Source organism: Dufourea novaeangliae, unplaced genomic scaffold, assembly GCF_001272555.1.
Source record: "Dufourea novaeangliae isolate 0120121106 unplaced genomic scaffold, ASM127255v1 scaffold81, whole genome shotgun sequence".
Lineage (NCBI taxonomy): Eukaryota > Metazoa > Arthropoda > Insecta > Hymenoptera > Halictidae > Dufourea > Dufourea novaeangliae.
In genome coordinates, this window is record NW_015373973.1 from 332,883 (window position 1) to 358,979 (window position 26,097).

Here is a 26,097-nt window from a genome sequence, read left to right on the forward strand (position 1 = left end):
ACATCTTTTTGACTGACAACTACGCGAAGAATTATCGAGGGTTACGACCTAGTAGTATAATGATTAAAGATAATTTTCCTTGTATTGATCGAGAAGAAGATTATTTACATACAATTTATACACACGCGAGCTTAGAGACCTTACTACTGATAAACTTTACGTACTCTTTTCAATTATCGTCTTGTTGATATGTATTTACAAGTACAATTACAATGTTAATGAAATACAGTATAAGTGTTTATACATATAACACGAAATTACATACGTACATGTTTGTGGCAACAAATAAGCCTAGTACTTTCTTCTCGGCTTCCCTCTGACTGCATTGCATTATCATAAAGTATTGAAAAACTATTATGCGTAGAAATATTAGTAGAATTATCTGCTCGAGTAAAACTAAGAAGCCTGATCGAATTTCATCCTGTATCGCCGACCCAAACAAAAACAACTTTCTTTCGAGAAAAGTGTGATCATACTATTATTGAGACATATTTGTTATCGTAGCTAGGCAACTGTAGTAATTCAAAGGAACACAATTAAAATTGTGATCACGAGTAAATAGAATAGAATACTAGATGGCGTAGGAAAGATATTCGATAATTTCGTCACGTTTACCAGTTGCAAATTTCTGTAGCTACCCTGTCGTATCAATTCATATGTATATGGATTGATCGGGAAGAAGAAACAATATATTCACGGAGAGTATTGATTATGTATACGCAATTATACTTCTGCCGACAATACGTTGTCACTGAACTGTCTATCTCTTTAGACTTAGGTCTATGGGGAGGGAATTATTAATGTCGTTACTCAATTCGAAATAAGAAGCTTCTTGCGAACGTCTAAGATACATTTATCACAATTTTCTTTTTAAAATCAGTAATTTCGAATCATTAACATTCAAAGTGTTTTAAGGAATATCCAATCCCCTTGTACATAATAACGATAAGTGTTTTGAATGTAACAACGCGTCTTTTGCAAGCAGCTTGACGATGGCAACAGAGAAGGACAAGGTACGTATCGTGAGATCTAGAAATTAGCAGAATTCGATGACATAATAAATGCTTAACTAACGCTTTTACTTTAGTCAAACAACGAAATTCAGGAGCAGGCTTCAACGCCGACTGCTTTAACACCGGCGCCACAGGTAACAAAATTTCACTGAAACTCATTTACAAATATTGTCGGTCAGGTTTATCTTTCCTCTGTACTTGTTTGATTTTTTACACGCAGTCTACAACGGTGGATAAGCAGTGGGTGAGTACGCGATACGTTCCAGTAAAATATTGCATGGTAATTTTCAAGGCAAAGCTATTTCTCAGTTATTTACCATGCATCGATGTAGTTAAAATACAATTCGTGAAACGATATACATAGTTACGATTGTATTTTTGATTTGTATCGCTGTTCTACTGTTTTCTTTCCAAACAAAGCGTTTCAGGAAGTGCACAGTTACTTTACTGTTCTGTTACTCTGTACTTATATGTATGTATACCACCTTAACGTTGCTTTGTAACTCTTCAAAATAGTACAGGGTACACCTAAGGCTTTCTGTTGACTTGTACGTTAGCGACAAATGTACTGGTAAAAAACAAATGAAATCTAATCTCTGGTAAAGTTCAAATTTTAGCCATGTCAAAAGTCTGCCGATAAAAAAGATCGTCGTTTGCTTCGTCGCCATAAAACGTAGAATCCCTAATAAAAAGCAGTGGACGAATAAAGGTCATGCCGTCGATTTCTTAGGTTCTTCCCTTATCTCGTGTATTCTCGTATATTTGGAAACTTTGTACACATATTTCGTGTATTTGTACATTTCGTCGTGTATACATGTCTTGTATACATATGTACATATATCTTCAACTAATAATAATCGCACTCAACAGGAGATTGCGTTGCGAATTGTCCAGCAATCCGTTCTATTTTCGTCACTCTTTGACTTTTTATTTCGAAAGATGTGAACAAACGTGTATACATATTCGATAGTTATCTTCGATTAATTTTAATCCGTTGGGATACGTGTCCTCGTAATCCGAAAGTTTCTCATATTCTACATAATTTTCTGTTCAGCGGGTGTCACTGTCAGTGCGATCGCATCGAATTCGGTGAATCGCGTTTCAATTGCCGTCGAAGCTACTTAATTGTTGTATTAAATTGACTGTTTTCAATGTTTAGCGAAAATCACTGAAATATTTGAAAGATTAAAAAATAAGATATATTTGTCAACCGCATCGAGATTTTTTGGAATAATTGTATGGAAAAAAGGAAGAAGCGAAGGCATAACTTCTAAGTGGCTAAAAATACATGTTTTTCTGCGCAACAAGTACTTAGACGTTTTCTAGAAGGCTCGGTAGTACGATCAAAGTATCGGTTACCTTTCGTAACAAAGAGCTTGGGGACAAGGTAATGCGTCCGTTTAAGAGATACCCAGAGTACGTGGTACGGACATGCGCTCTACTTCAATACTTTCAATCATAAAATTAGTGCACTCGACTAAAGCACCTCTATTAACAGGCTGCGTCCGGTTTTGTAGTACCGTTTGAGAAAGTCCGTTCGTTGCGGTGCCTCGTAATAATAAAAGTGCAAATTCGAAACGATCGAACAATTTTTATGCGATCAAAGTCCACCGTTCCGTCCAAATATTGTCTGCACACATCTGGAAATCTGGCGACCTCGTCTGTCCCCCGATTCCACTTAAATATGTATGTAATGTACGTATGTACGTATGTACGTATACCGTGCGGTTGTTTTATTTTTACTTAGCAAAATTTTCGCGACACTCTATTACAAAGTGCCGCCTTGTTCCGATTAAATTTCATTTTATTCTGAACCTATAGATACATTTGACACACACATGTATAATGTACGTCAGACGACCTCAACAACAAACGTGTCTTAATAAGCAGCGGATGAAATACAAACTCATTTAGCCGAAGTTCGATTTAATATCGATGAAATCGAGACGCGGATAAACACGTGGAACGGCAAGGACACGAACACAAGGAAATCGAGATCAGTCGATACACCGTGTTTGTTATATTATCTTCTAGAAAAACACATTATAATTACGCTTTAATGAATTTCGCAATATGAATACCATACTTTGAACGTATGTACATATTATCATCATTGTACGACTGCATCATACTTTTCGTCGGCAACCGACAGACCGACAGATAATATCCAGTCGAGAACTCTGCCATAAATAATTTCGGTATCGATTATTTTTATACTCATCATTGTAGAGATTCTGGCCTAATCGAACACTTTTTAATCACGGAGAGCATAAATATTGTAATTCGACGACGGTTGACATCTGTATTTAATGATAGAAAGCAAACAGACCCGTTTTAGCAGGCAGATATGAGTAAAAGAAGAGAAAGGTCGCAGAATGAGGCTATCGCGAGTGTGATTGTGAAGGGACAGACAGTTCCTGCACGAATCCCAACGAATCCCTTTTCTTCACAATTCTTGCCGAGAGAAATGCCGGCAGGACTGGTGTGAGAGGTGTAGGTTGGTGGCTGTCGGCCAATGGGATTCGTTCAAGGGGCCCAGCAAGAGCTGGAGCGAGTAACGAGTAACGAGGAGCAAGGAAGAGAGGGAGATGCGACTGGTTTCGAAAATCGGCTTTCGTCCCGCTCGCACGAATATCGTCTCAGTAGCTTACAAACGCGACCGTGACACGGAACAATTTGGTCGTTGGTCTCTGTCTCTACTCGATCTCTCGCATCCGTTGGAAACTTACCGTGTGTATGAACGTAACCGATCGCAGAACGTTCCCTGCAAAAGAGTGACCGATTATCCATCGATTAACCATCAACCAACACACCGCCATGAGTGTAGGGTGGCTAGAGGTAAACATTTCTGGTTACAATCAACTCCCGTCCAGTATCGAATCAAGATTAGAACCCGAGAATTCGAATCCTAATACAGAAGTTATCATCGTGTATCACGTTTTCTCGTAACAAAAACATCACTGAATTGTATCATAGATTGTATGTATGCACTAACTTTCGATACTTAACGGCTTTCGTTCGGGAACGATAAAGCGTTCTTCGAAATCGGCTATTGTACTTATTCCGAGCGGCTTTGAGTAGTGTATGAATGTCATTAGCGTCCAAATGCTGTCGCACAGTTTCTGCGTTCGAGTCGTCGCGGATTTACGAAGCACAGAAAATTTAGTATCGATGTTCTAACTAAAGCTCGAGAAATTGTATTGATTCGTCGTTCGTCGTTTTTTTTCGTAGCGTCGAAGAAAACACTAATATGTAGTAACCGTTTGAATTTCGGTTTCATTCGTTGGATGACCATTCGAGAGAGAAAAAAGGATCAAGGCGTAAAACTATATTTTTTCACAAAATTTCATTCTTATCGATCGAATTTTACGCGTTAAAATTTAACGTAGACCAACGCGTCGCTACGTTTTTGGACGTTTCGCGGTATAGTTCACGAGATTGAAGTTATTTAGATATTTATCTGTTATCGACGGATTAAAAATTGCAACGGTACTGAGCAGATTAACTAACATACAATGAAATATTACGGCGTACATGTATGTATTGGAGTGAAGTGGTCGAATTATTTCGGTCCTTGGATACGAAACGCGTCAGTTGTGTGAACAGGGAGAAAAAATAGAAATGCTCGTCACGTTAGTGAAAAAAAAAACGTACAAGAGTGGCTCGAAAAACGTTACATAATCGATTTCGAAGATTCATGGTAACATTTCGGATCACCTTGCAGTTTTGTCGCGCCAGCCAGATTCCTTTCCGCCATCACCACCAGTGAAAGGAAATGAATAAAAGGAGATGACATTAATCCGAAACTATGTTGAGCCTTGCATTCGTTCAAGATTGTATTGGTCGAGCCATTTCAGTGATACATATGTGATAAATATTTGCCATACCAGTCACAGGCAACATCGTTGCAATTTTTCCGTACAACACGCAATCAAACAATACTTGTTTCATTCTCTCAATATTCTTGGAAGTATCTTTTATGTACACGACAAAAATGCAATTTATGCATTTATGGAGGTAAAATTTCTTGCATTCCCTTGAAAGTGTGGTTGTTGTTCAAAAATATCGCTAAATTGACAGGACGAACGAAAACAATGGATGAAGAGTAGTGATAATATGCTCGAAAAACAATTTCTATGGAAGTGTATTCAAGTATAAACCTTCTACAAAATGGACTTCTATAATATAACATTCGTTTCGAAAAATAGTGGACGAATAATATCTTATTTTATTCCGTTTCATTCGCATTCATAATTAATCTTTAAACATTGAAACGGAATTACGGTCCATGTGTTTCATGGATGCAGTCGCTGAATGATTACTGGAAAGTAACCGGCGGTAACATGAAGAAACTTTCCCTTCTGCTTTCATTGTAATCTCCTAGTGAAATATTCTTGTACGACTACCACAGCAACAAGACCAATTTAACGCGATAAACTTTTCTTGAACGGTTCACCGCGCCAATTCTACACGATGAACGAACAAAACCGTATAAATTTCATTTGATATTCTGTATATCACCTGAGGAAATGACGTAACCTAATAAATAATGCAAAAACCCATTACTTTCAATATCATACATATTAAATATACATAAATATAAATCACACAAGAGTACACGAGAATAAGAACAGTATGTTATATATGTTAATTAGTTTAGCAGAGTTTTAATTTCACAACTTGTTAGATTACACTGGCAAGGGTTGATTTTTATTTTGATCGACAAGACATCGACAATGAATCGATAATACTTTCGACGACCCAGTATATCAAGTACTTTCCATGGCCATTTCCCCGAACTCGCATTTCGTTTTCTATAGAAATATGTATAGGTGCATGGTCTCGTTCGTTGAATGAACCGGTTAATACAAGTCGAAGTGTCTGGCACGCCGTCCAGAAGTTATTTTTATTCCAAACATAGAAGATACCAAACATGGGAACAATCTCGTTCCATTATCTGCCGTCGCACAAGTTTATCGCAATATACGCACAGAATACACCCGCTCTTTGTTACAATAAAATGCTACTAACTTAGTTTTATTTTTCGATACAAAGGGCACGATCGAACCAATGTTTTTACCAATTATATATATTCTTGATTTTCTGGATAATTAGCGGGTCTATGACAGTGTGCTCCGAGTCACAAAACGTTCCGATAAGGCTATGCACGAATCAGAAGATAATTCCGTTTTGAACATTGAAATGGGTATTTAACGAAACTGTAAGTGCTCTAACTGTTAATCATGATCGATAGGTTCGACTTACAATCAGCCACATCGTGTAAGCCCCGCGACAGTGACAATAGTTGATCAGCAGGACGTTTGGTAATTGTACTGAATTTGAGAATTTTTGTTAGATCAGAAGAAATTCAAGTTCCACACGATTCAATACAAATTTCAGTGATTAATTTCGAATAAATCGATTCTGCTTATCGTGCTTCGTAACTTTGAGTAAAATGTTGGCGTTCGCGTGTGTCTGTTACTATAATTAGGACGCCTTGGCTTGCCACGAGGCTCGTTAGGAGAGGCTCGGCAATGAGAACCAATCGCCGTCGTACAGGATCGACACACCTCTACGTCGACCAATCACAGCCGAGCTCCGAAGAGCGGGAAATTTTCGCTGGTTCGCCAGTCGTAACGAACTCGTTCCAGAATTGGCGGTCTGACGTCACACACAGCGGAATGGAATTTTGATCCCGCTGTTATCGCGATGATCGTCACAACTACCATTACCTATCTAGCAAATTTATGAACTACGTATTGTAACAAATACACTTGTACATACATATGTGTGCAAATGATCCCACGACCACAATACTGCATAAAATACGCTTATGAAGCAATTTCTTTCGTATTCGTAACCGACGGTGCTGTTTTCTTAAATTTCAACCTCGCTGTATCCGATCGAATCGAAAAGACAAGCGTCTTTTTTTTATCGCGATAAATTATTCATATGAACCGGAAAATGGTGACGCAGGGTTAATTAGATTCAGGCTTTTATGCCAATTTTCATGGTTGATGATAACCAAATGGTTTTGGAGGGAGGGGGGGGGGGAGGAAGTCGGTATAATTTCTTGTTTTCAATAAAGTCAGTGTGTATATGTTCATAACTCGGCCTCATAATAAATTTATCTCGGCACGATATCAATAGTATCGATAATATTATATTTGAATAATGTTTTCCGTATATCGCTAATTTTAACATATTCAAATGATTCTGCAATGCTATAAATATTTGTGCATAGTTAAATGGAAACTAAAAAATTCATTTAGTTCGTACAGGTTAATTACCGCTTGAACGTTATACATATGTACCTATATACGTACATTGATCGACAAATGATTTGCATGATTTGATCAGTAAAAACACGTGTCACTGTTTTTTTCCTGTTCTCGAGAAGAAAGTTCGTCGTTTCTTTGCTTAACCGTTAAGAGTAGTATTTTGGTTAGTTTCTGAACAATAGTAAATCGATTAAAGACTGACTTACAGAAATCGACGAGAGTCAGTTGTGGCAATGCTCCCACATGGAAACGTGAGCCTCTTCTAATGCGTTTCGTAATATGCATATTCATGAAAAGGTAGAAGATCGCGTGAGATTCATATTTTTATCAGAGGCCACGTGAGTAGATGTTCTCTATCTGCATGTTTGCCTGCCGTTAGCATTATCTACATATGTATAATGCGAGACAGAGAGCGTTTATAAAAAAAATATTGAAAATCAAATCGGAATTGGTAGGGATACTATCGTTCGATTTGTTCGCGTGTCATCGTTCGTAAGAAATTTTTTTAATTTGTCAACGCGCAGAGTGTACGGTAGTTTACGTCGATGAGTTTTATAAGGTTTTTGTTGAAAAACAACAATTAACGTCATTCGAAGATAGTAAGAATTGACTAAAAACGCTCGCAAGAGTGGGGATCGCGCGTTTTGTTGAATTTTTAATAAAACGAACGAAACTGTAAACTGACAACTTGAGAAACACTGGCCTGTGGTGGGCTTCCTTGCAGCATGGCTGTGTGTCCGTGTTGTATCGTGTCGTATCGTGCGACTAGCATGCTTGTGTATATGCCGTGGGCAGGAACGATATAAAAATGCGTGGCGGGGGTACCGACCCGCAGACTAGTGTTTGACACGTGTGCGAAAGCACCGGGGTTACCGATATTTTGCAGAAACGTTAGAATCGAATTCGTTTTAGTCATTTGTCGGATGCGCTCCTACTCGAAGCAGTGAATCAGTTTTAGGCTTTCGATGACACTAAAGACAATTGAGTTGGACGTACCTTATTTTGAGAGAACGGTAAGACACACACGGATTACTGTTTACCATGAATGAGATAAAAGATAAGTGTCTACATCGTCCTATTAAAAATTACTGATCCTCTATACCAGTGATGAGCAATTCACAGCGTGGTAATTATTTAGTTGCGGTCCGTCGATGTTCTTTGTGCGACCCAGTTCGATCCGCTAAAGTGAAAAGAAATTTGGTGCAAACTAAAGTAAATGGTGAATTTTTAAATTAACAAATTAGGTTTGTTAATGTTACGGTTGTAGTAGCCCATACAGATTATTGAGGTTTTAATTTTGGTCCGCTACAAAAAAAGACTGCTCATCACTGCTCTGTGTGAATAAAAATATAGGAAAATATATTATTCGCGCGCGACGATTCAATCCAAAGGATTAACTGTTCGATTTTTATCTGTATCTAGGTGTACACTTTTATCATTTAATTTTCTATCGCACGAATATTCAGAATGGAAAAAAACTGAACGTTTCGATCGGACGACCGTTAGTAAATACAGAAATTTTACCCGTGGAAAAAAAAAGTAACGCGTGTCGTTTGAACGATCGTAAAGAAGTGTTTTTATTTTGGCATCCAAGTCCTACGACTTCCGGTGAATAAAGATGGACGTTAATGAGGATGAATTATGTTGATTACAGGGTCTAAACGGACGGTTAGCGTTTGCTATTGCGGCTGCTGCGCTTGGATCATCCTTCCAACATGGGTATAACACTGGTGTCGTTAATGCACCTCAGGAGGTATATATTTCGCAAGATAATACACATTGTCAGCACTTTTCTCAAACTTGCTAATCACGATTCTCGTCGACGTATGCGACACGTTTATTCGCTATCTTAATTATCGATCGAAGCTCGTTTCCTTGTCTCGATATACTTAGTATACGTAATCTTTAAAAGTTTATGACAATTACTTGCTCTTATTCGTAACAACGGCTAATCATTGTATTTACGTTGTTGTTCGTACTTATGCAGCATCGCGCGTATGTGTAGTTTAAATCAGTTCGTGACCCAATACATGCATCGTATACATTGTATAAGCATACGCGCAGTACTGTTAATTACAAGTTCGCTTATGTAACCCTTATTCGTGAGGTATCGTTAATTTTTGCATGTCATTAAATCGATTTCAACCGCTGCTACGTAAATCGCTTTTTTCAAATATCACCGAACAACTTTGTGAACATGGAAGTTCGTTTCATTGACGTTGGCAGTGACGATTGTTTTGCTAATGTGTATATGATACGCCACAATAATCTTTCAGTTAAATCTCCCGCGTTAATTAGTTTCCATACGATCATCCACCGAATGTCGTTTAATTATTGCGAAAAATACAACGATGGTAGTATTGTTTAACGTTTGTGGTATGTTGTAGCTTATCGAGAACTGGATCAGTAACTTGAAAATGAATCGTACCGGTGTGCCAACGAAACAGTCGGAAGTAACGATGATATGGTCGATAGCAGTGTCGATATTCTGCGTTGGTGGGATGATCGGCGGTTCTCTGGTGGGTTCGATAGCCGATCGTTTCGGTAGAAAGGGTGGTCTGTTACTGAACAACATCCTGGTCCTCCTCACAGTCATTTTCGAGGGTTGCGCCAAGGCAGCGAAGAGCTACGAGATGATAATCATTGGAAGATTCCTAATCGGTATCAACGCTGGATTGAACGCTGGACTAGCACCCATGTATTTAGCCGAGATATCGCCTATTCATCTGCGAGGAGCTGTTGGCACCGTTTATCAATTGGTTATCACCATGTCTATTCTGGTGTCGCAGATCCTTGGTCTGGAACAAGTTTTGGGTACGGCTGATCAGTGGCCGCTTCTTTTATGCTTGACGATCGTTCCCGCAATCTTCCAAGTAATTACGCTTCCAATGTGCCCCGAGAGTCCGAAATACTTGTTACTGGGCAGAGGAAAGGACATGGAGGCTCAAAAAGGTACGTCTTGAATGGCTTATTAATGATTGCTCTCTGCTTAAACGGTAGCCAGTGAATGTATCTTGATCTTGATACGTGAAGACTGGTAACTTGAGTACATCATAAACATGTCTCGCAAACGTTGCGTCCGGTGATGATGTCCAATTAATCAAAAGAAGCATATAAACATTTACTGTATTATTGGAGCGAAACATTTATCGATAACGAAACTTTTGTCTATTGTTGCAGCTTTGTCTTGGCTGCGGGGCACGATCGAAGTTCACGATGAGATGGAGGAAATGAGAGCGGAATATGAATCAGTAAAGATGGTGCCAAAGGTCACGCTGAAAGAACTGTTCGTAAATTCTGCTCTTAGGATTCCACTGATAATTGCGATTATGGTGATGTTTGCGCAGCAACTGTCTGGCATAAACGCCGTTATGTTCTTCTCAACAAAAATCTTCACTATGGCGCAGCTGGATAAGAACTCGGCACAAAACGCAACGATGGGTGTCGGGGCGATGAACGTTCTCATGACATTCATTTCTTTGATTCTCGTCGAAAAGGCTGGAAGGAAAACACTGCTACTAATTGGCTTCACCGGAATGTTTATAGATACCGCTTTACTCGCGGTTTGTCTCGCTTTCGCTGTAAGTATACTTCTCCTAAACTGGCGTCTATACCGTCTACCGTCTATCGCATACGCATACAAAGATAAGAATATAGGTGTCAGAGACTAGCCGAGGAAACAGAAATGGAAACGGAAACGGAAACGCGGAAGCATTGTTTCGATCAATTTCATTCTTTTTTCCAATATACTATACTATACCGAGGGGTGTAATATTACTGGTGTATTTTTTTCCAGGATTCGTCTCGCGCAGCAGCTTACATGTCGATCATATTGGTAATCATGTTTGTAGTCCTGTTTGCGACTGGACCAGGAAGTATTCCTTGGTTCTTGGTGTCTGAACTCTTTAATCAGTCTGCAAGACCGGCGGCCACGTCTGTTGCTATCGCGGTCAACTGGACAGCGAATTTCATCGTCAGTATCGGATTCCTACCGTTGCAAGAGTCATTAGGTGCTTACGTATTCATTATTTTCGCCGTGCTACAAGCGTTTTTCGTCGTCTTTATTTACAAGAAAGTGCCCGAAACGAAGAACAAAACGATGGAAGAGATCAGTAGCATGTTCCGACAAAGATCCTACCAGTAAGAGTTTGTTCGCGCGCGTTGTCGTTGCGCAGAAGAATTTCAATTATATAACTATTTTTTAATGGAACGTTTCCGTAGACGAATGAATCGAGCGCAGATGTGAATTTCTTTGAAGAACCCCCGTGACTTGACTACATTGAATGTTTTAGCAACAAAATCAAAGTATTAAATATTTTTAGAGGAAACGTTAGAAAAGTTTGTATATTTTTATCTTTTGACGAATCGAACGAATCAACGCAATTACGCCATGGAAGCAGTCTACAAGTTGCTAATGTCGTCGTAGATAACTGTCGAGTCACGCGTATGTTTTTCAAGAAGTTTGATTTTTAAGTAAAGTTAAATCTAGTTCCTATTACTACTGGCACAGTAAACTTATCGTACCAAATGGAAAATATCAGGTTACAAACGACAGACTCAATGTTGCGCACTGCTATTCGTTTAGTGTAACAGATTTACTTGTTCCTTTTAACATTTTTTATTTGCATTGTCCAGTTTTGAATCACACATTCTAGATCGCAACCCTTTAGGTTTAGAAGATAATATACAGCTCAACTTTGTACAGACATATGAAATATACTTTGAATACGAAAATATTTAACACACCGAAAAACAAATGTGGGAGAAAATATTTCAGCTTGTATGCGTAATTACGCTAGGAAATGAACCGATAGTAATTTTATGTTACATTTGCTATGACACAACTTCACTTGAAAAATAGTTAGGGAACGATATTATTTAACTGTGTTGATACTAAACATTATAACTCTAGTCATAAGAATACGATTTTTTTGCATTGCAGTAACATCCAAGAATTTCCACCGTAACGTACTGTTTTTTTCTAAAACCGTTACGTATTTCCCGCAATTAAAAGTGTTCTTCTTAATAAAAGTTTAGTTTCTCGTAACTGCACTTTTATCTGCTGCCAAAAGTTGGGTAAATTGGCCTAGATTTCTGTTCAAAACATTTTTTCAAATACAATGTTATCCTTATGCAAAAAAACGAACACATACTTATAACAGGAAATTTGGTAGAGCTCGTGAGATTCATTCTAAGAACTTCACTATTTTAAAACAAACATTTTCAACGAAAAGTTTTTAGTTTTCTTTGTTGCATGTACAAATTTACACGAACATACTTTAGTATGTGTATTAGGAGAGAAATTTTATCGAAATGGAAAAATGAAAAGCACTACATATAGCAATTGTACATAGAAATATACGTAAAGTAGCATCATACGGCATAGCAAATAATTATATTTATGTATGCATGTAATTAGTTAATGTTTAAATACTGTAAACCGTTGTTATTATATTTATTAGGTATTTAATGAATGTCATGTAAACGGGAACTCGCGGCCGTGTTAAAATATTGTATGCATAGTTTAGGAAAAGAGTGCGTTGTCATGTCGTTAACTACGAATCGACGATGCAAATTTTTATTTAGCATGTGTACATCCTTGGATCCGAATAATACTCAAATATAGGTAGACTTTTAATACCGAATTAATAGAAAGACATGTTCTTGACGGTGTGCCACTTGTATAAAATACCATATAATTTCTTAAACTGTTACCGTTTCTGCATACTGAGATATTCGGAAGCATAGAAACTCTTACGGTGCGATTTAAAAACTAGCAAATTCAACCCTACAATATGTAATTTAGCTTTTACAAAAATTGTTATTCGGAAAAATAATTAGCAACATTATATTATTATATGTTTTGGATCAGACTTATAAAAATAATTCGCGAATAATATTCGGGACATTTTTATATAATATTATTCCAAGAACTGTGATCAAATCGGTGATGTGGTTAAAGTCAGTAATTCGAGAAAATGATAATTTCGTATTTGTTAATGCATACACGATTACTAACTTCGTAGTAGCTGTAGCTATGAGGTACACTCGTACGCGTACGCTATTGCAAATGACACGGAACAGACATAATAATATCATGTGCCGTAATGAATGTTTTTGTTTACCAAATGTACCCAACAACTATTTCGTTGATTTCGTAAATTTTGTTTCATTATTTAAGCCCAAGGCTCGGTAAATAATAACAATCTTACTTCACCGTTTATAGAGTATTTGAAAAGTATGGATTCGGTTGCGAATCGTAAATCTGTAGAGTTCGGATGCTATTCATAGACGACGTCAGTTGAACGATAAAGTATCACGGATGAACGTTGACGAACAAATATTCATGGAAAAGTGGCACTTTTTCGCTAATGTCTGTCAGTTTTGTTTTTGACATTTGTTAAATAAATTTTTTAATCGGCATCGAACTCTCTGCACATGTTCAACTTTAATATTATAAAACAAAACTTATGTAATCAAAGATTGTTGCACGTATTGTTTTATGTCGCAGAGGCACTGATTTTCTGGCGAATTGAGTAGAACATAACAAAATACTTGTAATTATATTTGGAATGGCTATTCATCGATTATATTCTTAAGTTTGTCGCGGTACGATAATAGCATTTAGTGTTAGCTTGTTCTTTTATACGCAATATCTGTATCAAGTTTTTCTTTCTGTGACAGATCTATTATACATACATATCTATAAGATACAAAGGAATATCTCATAAAACTCGTACGCTCAAACTTTCTCATTTCTATTACTGTTAGTATGTAGCATATTAGGTGTTCATCGTTCACGGTCATTATTACAATTATTTAAAACATTTTCACATAATTCATCGGCGTCACAATTTTCTCATAGAACATTACGAGAATGTGTAACGCATTATAGACTACGACTTTTGATGCCAATATACAAATTATCAAAATATGTAGACGTTTTATGTAACATTATTGACTACGACACACCGGAAATTTATATAATTCATCGGTCTCGATGAAACTGGTCAACTATTCCTGGGTATGTAACATGTAAGATTACTCTTCACTGAAATATTAACACAAGTTCATCTTGTCCTATTACTTGTTAGCTAAAAAAACTATATGTTTCATACGTATAATTTTGTATTGTTCATTAAATTTGCAGTATCGAATGCGCGCGCACATATACGAAAATAAATATTGAGAAATAAATAGTTCTCAATGACGCATTCCGACATTATCGAAAATTTTCTAAAATTATCACATAATAATTGGCAATGTGGATTCCAAATAATCTATTAGAACATCTTACTTAGCTCTTCTGATTGTTACAATATTGTAATACATAGTTTTTAATTCTTTGGCACTTTTATTTGTATCTTAAATTAGATATTCGAATTGGAGTTATTAATTGTCGAAAATATGGGTGAAATACGTCTGACGCGTGGGGTTCTAGGGCTTGTTGCCTAGCTGAATGCTGAATTTCAGCTCGGTCGATGACCGTCAGTGCCATATCCACTATCCACCCTAAGTCGAAAGACCCGCTTTACCTCGTAACCGAAGTAGTGACATACGATGTCTTGTGCTTGTGATACATTGTACTGCAATAGTTTTTTCTAAAACTTTCTGGAATATCCAATATGAACCGTTGCACAACATTAAACCTACCAACTCGCTAAAGTTCACAAGGACTTATCAAAAACGTCTTATGGGATTGTTAAGTGGAGAGGGTGAATGTCCTTGTGCACGAATTCGCTCATACATATAGTCCTCGCAGAGTATATAATGTAAAGAGCTTTTCTTCGTACTGATATATTGAGGTTTCAGATCCTTATCTCATATTTCTATCAATTTGCATATCTCGACCATCTCGACAACCGAAGCACGTTTAGTTTACCGCTCGACTCATGCACGCTACAACCACGTTCGTCCCTGCGAGAATCAGACCACCCACACACCATGCATCTGTATGTATGTACCATTGTTGTGTCTATGCGCCACGAGTATCCACTTATGTATACACATACATCACCGAAATTGTTCCGTTCGTAAATGTTTAGTTCATATACATGTACTGCAATTACTTTATCCATTCCGAGTATCCATGCGTACTATAGAGACCTGCGAGAACAAATCATTATCTCGGTATTACCTTCAATTTACAATACTTTACCGAAGATAATACCATTTTACTTTATTGCAAACTATTAAACAACGATTATGTCTTAATGTTTATGGTGATTGTTAACTAAATATTATGTAATATAAATGTGTCTGGGTAGAGTTTTATGCGACAAATTCGTAAAAATTTGTCAAAAGTGAGAATTTATCGATCGACGTTTGATTGTTTCTGCCCTTGACAATAACTGTTATAATTTTAAGCATAAAATATTTGGCTTACTCTAAATTATTTCACAATAAATTAAATATTTTTGACAATGTAATATTTATAACAATCACATTTTAGGTGACACATTCTATATCAGTCATTTTACAATGCATTCACCAAATTCTTTGGTCGTTTATTCACAATTTCTGGAATCTGGCCCTCTACACTGCATCCCCCAAAATATGCAATAACCGAATGTTTACCGTATGTACATTTTCACAACGTAGAGAGCGCTAAAGTCACAACCTTCAAAGTGTCGATATTACAGTTTCATAGGGCTACGAAGTCCCGTAAGATGGTAGGTCTATCTTTATACCTCGTCTATGATAAAACAAGAAGGTTTGCAGTTGGCACCGCGAGATGTGAGGAATCTACGATGCCAGGAGGCAGAGAAACGCTGTGCGCGGCTCGCATCGTCCGTCAGAGTAAACACAAGCACGAACTCGGGCGAGAGGTATACCTCGTGCGCTGCCAGTGGCAGGTACTTTTTGACGAGTGTTTAGATAGGAAAAGACAGGGAAAAGGTGATCCTCCGAATCGAAGTGTTTGTGAAGTGACACCAATTGGGCGAGAACTAAAGGATGAGCGAAAAGTAATGGTGCGTGATGGATACATAGAGCAGCGGTGAGAAGAGGGCATCGTCGGTGAGGGCATTGTCAAGACGCTTAATGTGCGCGGTGCGGGCGCGTGGTACGCTCGAGGCGGCCACAAATGAAGAAGAGGGAAGCCACGACGAGGGTGGTAGAGAGGGAAGATGTCGAGTGGCTCGGCCTCGACGCTCGTGAACGGTGAGAACAAGAAGGAGAACATTCAACAGTACAAGTACGGGAATAGGAAGGAGAACGAGAACGGCGCTGCTGGCAGCACTGGCTCTTCCATAGTTGTACTCGCTGGTGATACTAGTAACGCTACTACTACTGTTGTCGCTGCTGGCACTGGTACTACTGCTTCTAGTATCACTAGTAACGCCGGCAGTGGTAGTGGTAGTAGCAGTGATAATGGTGACAGTGGTTGTTCCGCTGGTAGTTGTGGTGACGGTGACAGCGGTAGTAATAGCGGTGTCTGTGTTACCGGCTTGACCGCCGGGGGCGTCGTCGGCAGCGTGGAGTACCACGACGTAAACTCCGATTTCAAGACACCGGAGAATCTCGAGGAAATACGAGATCAGAGGGGGACAAACGACGGAACGGACTTGAGTGAAACGGAATTTCAGGACCCGTACTCGGAGACGTGCATCGAGACGCCGATCGTCAATCTCACCACCAGTACCACTACCAACGCTACTGATATCACCACTACCATCTCCACAATCATCGAGCACGACGATCAAACAGCTACTGCTGCTTCTGCAGCAACTTCTTGTTACGAGGGAGACGAAGAAGAGGATAACGAGGAGAACGACGACAACATGGTTGCGGCTATGAACGAACACTTGTCCACCACGTCGGCCACCAGCGGCGTCCGGAGTAACACGGTGTCGGCGACCAGCACCACTGCTAATTCCGTTGTCAACCAGAATAATAGTTGTTCCCGCAATGAATTTCAAAATGTTGACGAAAACGGTAAATCAGCTGCCGGAATACTCAGTTTCCCCTGTGATTTCGATCACATGTATGCCAGTATGACAGACGGTGGAGCTCCGGCAGCTGCCACTGCCACCTCTGCCCTCGGTGTCAGTCCTCTTCGAGGTAACGAACCGCGTCAGAATGATTTAACGGAGGTGAAACACCTGAAGGAACTGTTGCTTCTTCATCTCGATTTAATCCAACAACAGTCTGAACAAATCGTTACCAAGGATAAACTGTTAGCCGCACTTCGACAAGAGAATGAAACGGTACTCCCTTTTCTATTCTATTCTATCCTATTCTATTCTATTCTATTTTATTCTACCCTATCCTACCCTATCGTATCCTATCCTATACTATTCTATTCTATACTATTTTATTCTTTTCTGTTATTTTCTGTTATTTTCTTTTCTTTTCGTTTCGTTTCGTTTCTTACTATCACTTTCTATTTCTTCCTTATACAAACTATAGTCCTTTTTATGTTCGGGTTTCGTAGGCATCTCATTGAAAATTCGTTTGTCGAAGTGTACATATATTCCAAAATACCCGCGTTTAAGCCTGGTTCGTATGTCAATATTTCTCTCCTTCCTTCCCTCTGTTCCGTTTTCCCGGTTCTTGGACCTGTTTCAGTCATTGGTCAGCCAGTCGTGAAGGTCAGCCACGACGTTGCCACGGGATGGCGCTGTTCGAATAGAATTATACCTACGAAATGCGCGGAGCACGTTACACGTTTTGTTCGATTCTCGCGCGCAATCTTCTTTGGCAATGACGGCACCTTCACAACGGAAAATGGAAGAGTCTTTGAAAGAATGGACATTGTGAAAGAATTGAATTTTAAATAATTTAATCGATATTGTTATCGCTATTGCTTCACGATACTATGTATATGTGTGATAATTTATGGAGACAATAATGCCTGGAATTCGAAAAGAAACCGCAATGCGACCGACTTGTCGTTTGTTGACAGTAAATAAAGATGTTCAGTCGAATACAACATCATTTCTGCGATTGTTTATCATTAAACACTTATGTTGCGTAAAATATGAGATTGAATTTAGCCCGTCATATTTTTCTGCAATCTTACTGCGTTAGATGTAGTTATTATATTTTCGGAGAAATACGATAGAATAGCAGCTTTAATCATTCATCATGTTTCAATAGTAAACTGTGATCTTGCAGTGTGTAATGTTTGTTTCTTAGACAGAATTAAATATAATACTATATTTTCTATTCTTTTTTGTTTATTTACAAATAAGGACAATGTAATTTGTAATGCCTGCAAAGTTCTACTTGGTTTTATTAATAAACAAATATTTATGTTACAGCTTAAACTACGTTTAGAGCGTATGGACAGACGTGTGAACTTACAAAAACTGAGGTCGGAAAACACTGAAAATTCTATTACATCTGAGCACATTGGAGCATGTTCTCCTCCCAGCATCAATTCTGTGAATGTGCCATCGACCAGTGAAATTCATAGGAACATTCAGACAGAGAACAATAATTCTCAGTACAGTGAAAGCTTTAAAATACGTTTGAATACTAGTGGTGGAATTACTACTGTTAAACAAGAACCAAACGATAATCAAGGAAAATTTGAAACAAAAATAGAAAGTGGTGGTGATATTAGATTAGAATGGGAAGAGAAAAAAAAGAGGAGATCAGACCCGATACCATTATCTAGTGGGAGTAAAAGAAAAAGAGGTGTTTCATGTTCATCCACAGTCAGCAATGACACATCTTCAACAGTGCAAGATAAGGTGTTAACTCACGAGACCAGCAGGAAAGGAGACAGGAAGAGCAAGCTATTGGCAAAAAAAGAATCTTTCCTTACAACGGAAGAACATTATTATACAGCTGTTGGAGATCTTAATTATACGTTAAGTTTAAAAGAACCTAGTCCAATGGAAAGTGATACCTCTTTAGAAGTTCCAAATTGGAGAGTGAAAATATATACGAGCTGCTACACAATGGAAGGGACTGAAAATTTAGATGACGAAATTTTTAATAAGAGGCATTTAAAATTGGAAAACGATGAACGAAGGAGAAAAAGATGGGATGTACAAAGGATAAGGTTCGTATTGTTATTAAAAAAATGTGTGTATTTAATTATTTATTTATTTATTTATTTATTTATTTATTTATTTATGATTTCTGATATAAAATTTAATATTTTAAACATTTTTCTTTATAGAGAGCAAAGGCATATCGAAAAATTGAAGCAAAGACAAGAACGTCAGAATCATCAAGCAACATGTTACAATACAAATCATACAGGACCCTGCCCTTCTGCTGTTGAAGAAGAAGCTATGTCATCATTATGGCCTGATATAGAACAAATACAGAGTCTTCAAGTGGATTCTCAGTTACCTGTTACTGCATTTGGTGCTCCTATTCCTAGTTTTTCTCCGAGGTAAATAGAAATAATAAAGATTTGTATTAATAGCGATACATATCCGTCATTATTAACTTTATGATTACAGCGAATTTTCTTTACCTTGGTCAAACATGCCACGATCAACTAGTAGACGGCCAAAACGATCGACAGGTAGAAGAAAATCTACTAGGAGATAAACTTTTACGACACCGGACACGACTACCTTTGTCATATAATTTTTAATCTTTCTTATAGACTTGCTCCCTTATACTTCCGTTTTCCTCTTTTCTAACATCGTATACATATTCTACGTGAAATAGGGGCACCAAAGATATTTTTATTACCTTTTTTAAAATATAATTCAGGAAAGATGTCTGTAACTGATAGGAGTACCTACAGCCTTTTTTTTACTTTCTACATACTCGCCGATAACGTGTTTATTCACTGTTGAAATTTATCAAAATATACTGATTTTGCAATTTGTTAGAATCAGTGGGAATCATTTTATTCATACAACTGTGTGTATTGTCGCAATTTGATAAAAACGTTATTCATTTATTTGATTTTAATTAGTATTTATTATTTATGTCTGAAATTTCATTCGAAATGGTACAAATTATAATAATTAACTTGAACGTTCAGGTTAAACGTATGTTTTCGGAAACAATTGTATAAAATTTAACTTTAATTGAAAATACAAATAGGTATGCTGCAGATGTAAATCTGAAAATATCTGCTGCAATGACGATATTGTATGCAAGCGAACAATACAATCTATCTCCGATTCTTCGTAGCCCCTTTTCTTTCTTTGGCCTCGGATTGATACTGAAGAAAAAATTCGTACCTATGGAATTGTCTCATAACTACTATCAAAAAGTACCGATGGTACACATGTATTTATTGTATTACATATTTATTATTAAGGACTAGAATACTCTTGGAACGGTGAAAATATGTAGTTTATAGGGTAAATTCTAAAAAGTTGCAAAACTATACTGGATCAAATTCGTTTTAATGTTATTTAATATCAAATGATCTTAGGGTAAAGTTTGAAGTTAAGAAATTTCGAGTTTGTATAAAATTGGTCTTCGTAGAAATACAGTGTATATGAAAGTAAATTTGATCCAATATGGTTTTGAAGTGTCTATAATGTTTACATTGCGATTTATTCCAATAAGTATCTCATGCGTCCATCCGGTAAATTATCTCAGCTATGTTGCACCCTCTGTGGACCATTTTTGTAGTATAATAAACGTAAACTGTGTAATTATCTATGGTAGGTTTAAAAACATTCATGAACATAACCATTGTCTTCCTAAAATGTTAAAGATGCATCGAAAGAACTTTCCAGAAATATATTCCGGAACTGCAAAAACACTATGTTTGTATTTCAAATTTTCAGATTATTAAGCAATGGTCAAGTGCAAATTATGTGTATTTGTTTATTAGGAACAAGACGATAATCCAGAGATAATATAAAAATGAAGAAACGATTTATTAGTAAAATGTTATATAGGGTGTTCGGTGAGGTATTCATTAAACTTCACCCAGGCGTTTAGCAAATCATTCTGAACAAGTACCATATGCGGTTTCTGCAGCGGGAATAGAAGAGTTGTGGTACTTCACTGAGTATCGGCAACGGTATTCTGATCGTACCGTTCTTTAAAATACTACTTACTTTCCAAAGTGTCTTTAGAATTCTGAGAAAAACGGATTAGGTAAAGCAAACTGTACATTGTAAGTAATGTATGTTGTAAATAAAGTAAATACGTCGGAATTATTGTTTTCCCGTAAGTATGCTCAATATATTATTTTTGATGTAATTGATTAACGAAAAAAACATTTTTTATTCAGAATGACCTACTGAACGCGCGTGCGAAATTTGATGAATAAAGCTGGAATAAGCTCATCAAACATTCTATATACTATATACAATATACATATATACATACATATACATGATGATATTTTAGAAATTTTAGATTGTCATAATTGTAACTGGTAACTTGAAACGCTATGTATTTTTTTAACTTGGATTTTAAATATTATTAGGTTCAGAATACGAGTTCAGCTCAGCGCTGTTGTAATAAATTTGGCTAAATACAATGGTTTGAATGTGGTACAGATAAGCATTACAGTTAAGGGAACACATAGCTTTCGATAAATAAGTAACGAGTAATGTAAACGATACAACTTACATATGGTGGCCATGTGGACATCATAAACCAATTATATAGGAGATTATACATTAGTTGTAATTTTATTCTTTTATGTTAAATATTATAAAGGAAAGGGGTTACGACGTCCAGCTAAGAAAGTGCGGCAGATGGAAGTTAAATAAACTTTTGTAATTCCTTTCTATTCAACGTAACACCATTTACTACGCAATTACATACTTCTTTAAGGAAACGTATGACTTTTTTGTAACTTGCAAATTTTTAACTATATGATCAAAACGTTTACGAACTTTATGGTTTATTCAACACTTTTTTGTACAGGGAGTATCAAACATTTTTAGGAATTACAAACATTCAAGATGTAATGTCTTTCATATCTTTTGTAAATTTTACCAATGCATTTAATTCAGATTCTTTAAACATATTTCGATATAGGTACTAATCTCTATTATCCGTGTACATTTAGTTATTGTATTACTTTGTTTTATACTACGTGACAACTGACTAGGTACTCGATTCAACCGTCCATGAGAAGTATCAGAATTTCATGAACCGAAAGGCTCGATATTGAGACACGGTGAATATAGTAATTATAATTTGTAAATAAAGGAACATCTTTCCAATTAAACCTTAGTTTTCGTTTCTGTTTTATTTATATCGATATGTACTATCGAGAAATATATGTACCCGGTTTCCCGCGGAATTGGGACAAGTTATGTATATAAATAATACATATATATCTATGAAACGATTGAAGGTAAAGAGAAAAAATGTCATGTAGCAAAATTGAATAGCATGAGATACTGCATATTCTTATACTATGTATTCATACGTTTTAGTGCACCGAAATATTGAACATATTTAAATACATACATCCCTTCTTTGAATAGTACACCATATTTTTGAGTCCGTTATTCAGTGTTGCAGTTTCTCGAACTTAACAATCCTGAAATTAATACGTTTAGGACAGAAGTATCATAATACTTTTTGTATAGAAAACGAAAAACTACATTGAATGATGGGTTCACAAATATAGAGGACTGTTTAATAAAAAAACGTGTATATACACTTTTTAGATCCACAGGTGCACAAAAGTGCATAAGAGTATGCCGTGTCTGACAACAGTCAATTTTTTTTTGCGAAATAATTTTCTGTATTATCAATTGTTTTATGGCATAGATATAACATAATCCATTATTGAGTGTAACACCCTCTACTGTATATTAAACAAACACTTTTTTACATAAAAAGAGACAGGTGTATTATATATATATATCTTTTGTATCTTACATGAACATTGAGAACTTAGTATGGGGCAATGTTAATCTTGTATAATTAATTCATTGATGAAACCTTCTTGTTTCAATTCTTTTAAGTGCAGCAAAAAATATAAAACAACAATAATGAAGAAAAAGTAGCATTTGCACCGTTTATAACATAATTTCATATAAGTCGACTTTGTTTCAAGATGTTAAGGTGTATAGATTGATTCATTCATTAATATATCAGTCAATATGAAAACGGCTTGAATATTTTTTAAATATTTTCACAAATTTCAGTGTGATTTTTAATGCTTACATATATTATAATCTTCAGGATCTGTATACATATGTATATGAATATACATTCATATATCTCTGACTGTATACGTGGACATGTATGCTCACATCACACACGTAGACAAGTATAAATAGATGTGTATATGATTCTAACTTAATTGGTTTCGAACATAATATATGTACAATATATTTATTTAATTATGTAATATATAATATATATATATATTATCATAACTATGTATACAGGATGTTTTGTGACTGGTGGATCAGCAGAAAATATGACTGTTTTTAACATGTTTTGTTAACACTATGAAGGTTCCAATGAACGTTCCTGAGCATGTGTGTATACGTACTTATACATATATTGTTAACGTGTTTACGCGTGTACATATAATGCATAGCGATGTATCGCATGCGTTCAGTATCAAGTGAAACATCAGAGAATTAATTAAATCGATTAAGGCAATTACCGCCGATTGACAGTATAATATATCTAATGACTACATAATAATGTTACGAAGTAGGTAAGATCCAGCCAAATTTACGAAACGTTCTGTATGTAATATATGAATTATACTCTATTATATGAATAAGAGATATTGAATAAATAAGATTATTTCGTACAAAGTATCTAAATTTTTTGTGAAATCCGATCACAATACACGGTTTTTCTTTGTCAAAACGAAAATGAAAAGTATATGTATTAGAAACACTTTCTATGCACGATGGACGGACCCGATTCGTCGTATTCCTGCTTTGAGATCCACATTTGCTGAAACGTGCTTAAGCTTGCTAAGATCGAGCCACCGATCCAGACCGAGTACTTCCTTTCCGGGGGCGCGATTATCTTAATCTTCATCGTAGATGGTGCCAGTGCCGTTATTTCCTTTTGCATCCGGTCGGCTATACCTGGATACATAGTGGTACCACCCGACAACACCGAATTCGCGTACAGATCCTTACGAATATCAACATCGCATTTCATGATGGAGTTGTATGTTGTTTCGTGTATTCCACATGATTCCATGCCCAGGAAACTTGGCTGGAACATCGCTTCCGGACATCGGAAACGTTCGTTACCGATGGTAATCACCTACAGACGATGTTCCTTTGATATTATTTTATTTCACACCATTAGAATATTATTGTAATAATTCTGTAGCCATCAGCAGAAGCATTTAAGACACATAGAAAAAAAGTCTAAGAATAAATGCATTATCAATATAAAGACCTGCCCGCATCCTATAACGATTAATTAACCCGTTTTTTCTGTTGGTAATAATTCTTAAAAATTAATTTTTCTTCGCCATCTATGAATTACGACTTTCTTTGTTAATAACTCCCGTGTTTATGCCCATAAAGAGTAACGACTACATAGTTGGATTCATACCTGACCGTCCGGTAATTCATAACTCTTTTCCAGAGCACTTGAACCAGCAGCTGTAGCCATTTCCTGCATTCCGCAGTCGTCGTGAAAGAATACCCTCTTTCTGTTAAAATCTTCATAAGGTAATCAGTTAAATCCCGTCCAGCCAAGTCCATACGCAAAATTGCATGCGGTAATGCATATCCTGAATGAAGTAAAAACATTTTATTATTTATCTTTCGTGTTAAGTGCTGTTCCAGTGAAACGTTCTTAAAGCTTCGATCCATGTAATTCTGTTCGCTACTTTATGCGTGCATCTTTTTAAACTTCAAGGAAACTATATGTATACAAATATTTCGAGCGATATAATGGTATAGAATCGTATTATGTATAATTTAAACACAAGTCTTGAATAAAATCAAATGATTCGAATCGCGTCATCGAAATAATAAATAAACAGATATTGAATTAAGTAACGCATACCCTCATAAATCGGTACCGTATGCGAAACTCCATCACCGCTATCTAATACGATGCCTGTAGTGCGTCCTGAAGCGTAAAGGGACAAAACCGCTTGTATAGCGACATACATTGCTGGAGAATTAAATGTCTCGAACATAATTTGCGTCATTTTTTCCCGATTCGCTTTTGGATTTAAAGGAGCCTCCGTTAAAAGAACAGGATGTTCTTCGGGGGCGATCCTCAGTTCGTTGTAAAACGTGTGGTGCCATATTTTTTCCATATCGTCCCAGTTCGTTACAATACCATGTTCAATTGGATACTTTACCGTTAAAACACCCCGTTTGCTTTGGGCTTCGTCGCCCACATAACTGTCTTTTTGTCCCATACCAACCATGATTCCCTAAGCAATTTTTGAAAATCATTATTAGAATTATAGCATACCGTGTGTATGTATCTTTTAAATAAAATCTCATTAAAACTTGATACATATATTTCGTTCTCCTTTCGATATTTTTAATGAGACCAATCACATATGAAAATTGAATAACTTAAGAATATAACACTTTTTCAGATCTCAAAAATTTGCAAGTTACAGTTTCGATTTGTATATTATTCTTAACATTAGCTCACTTGCTAACTTTATTTAACATTTAATTGAACAGTTTTCATCGAGATCTGTGATTTATTTTTCAAACATTTCCCCAGACAGTTTGAAAATATAAACATTGCGGATTACCACAGTAAGTATATAGTATGAATAAAAAAAAAAGTTGATTTTACCTGATATCGTGGTCTTCCAACAATAGAAGGAAACACTGCACGTGGGGCATCATCCCCTGCAAATCCTGCTTTACACATTCCTGATCCATTATCAACTACTAAAGCTGCTACATCGTCGTCACACATTGTAAAAAGTATTTATT

The 26,097-nt window shown here is 36.6% G+C and overlaps 2 protein-coding genes and 1 pseudogene across 4 annotated transcripts; 2 read left to right on the top strand and 1 right to left on the bottom strand.

Moving 5' to 3' along the window:
- Nucleotides 1-865: 865 nt before the first annotated feature.
- On the top strand, nt 866-12,879 carry LOC107186924 (solute carrier family 2, facilitated glucose transporter member 1-like). 3 transcript variants are annotated; one of them, XM_015574891.1, is made up of 7 exons: nt 866-1,013; nt 1,088-1,147; nt 1,234-1,257; nt 8,949-9,047; nt 9,682-10,246; nt 10,475-10,875; nt 11,091-12,879. In XM_015574891.1, the coding sequence occupies exons 1-7, from the start codon at nt 993-995 to the stop codon at nt 11,436-11,438; spliced, it is 1,518 nt and encodes a 505-aa protein (XP_015430377.1). In that variant the 5' UTR covers nt 866-992; the 3' UTR covers nt 11,439-12,879. The 3 variants fall into 3 exon arrangements, with proteins under 3 accessions (XP_015430377.1, XP_015430376.1, XP_015430375.1); XM_015574890.1 differs by lacking the exons at nt 866-1,013; nt 1,088-1,147; nt 1,234-1,257 and adding an exon at nt 3,641-3,851; XM_015574889.1 differs by lacking the exons at nt 866-1,013; nt 1,088-1,147; nt 1,234-1,257 and adding an exon at nt 8,151-8,307.
- Nucleotides 12,880-16,045: 3,166 nt separating this feature from the next.
- On the top strand, nt 16,046-20,033 carry LOC107186865 (male-specific lethal 1 homolog). The gene is made up of 4 exons (XM_015574818.1): nt 16,046-17,502; nt 18,559-19,307; nt 19,428-19,646; nt 19,717-20,033. The coding sequence occupies exons 1-4, from the start codon at nt 16,423-16,425 to the stop codon at nt 19,805-19,807; spliced, it is 2,139 nt and encodes a 712-aa protein (XP_015430304.1). The 5' UTR covers nt 16,046-16,422; the 3' UTR covers nt 19,808-20,033.
- A 4,016-nt stretch (nt 20,034-24,049) lies between these two features.
- Nucleotides 24,050-26,080, bottom strand: LOC107186866 (annotated as a pseudogene).
- Nucleotides 26,081-26,097: the final 17 nt, after the last annotated feature.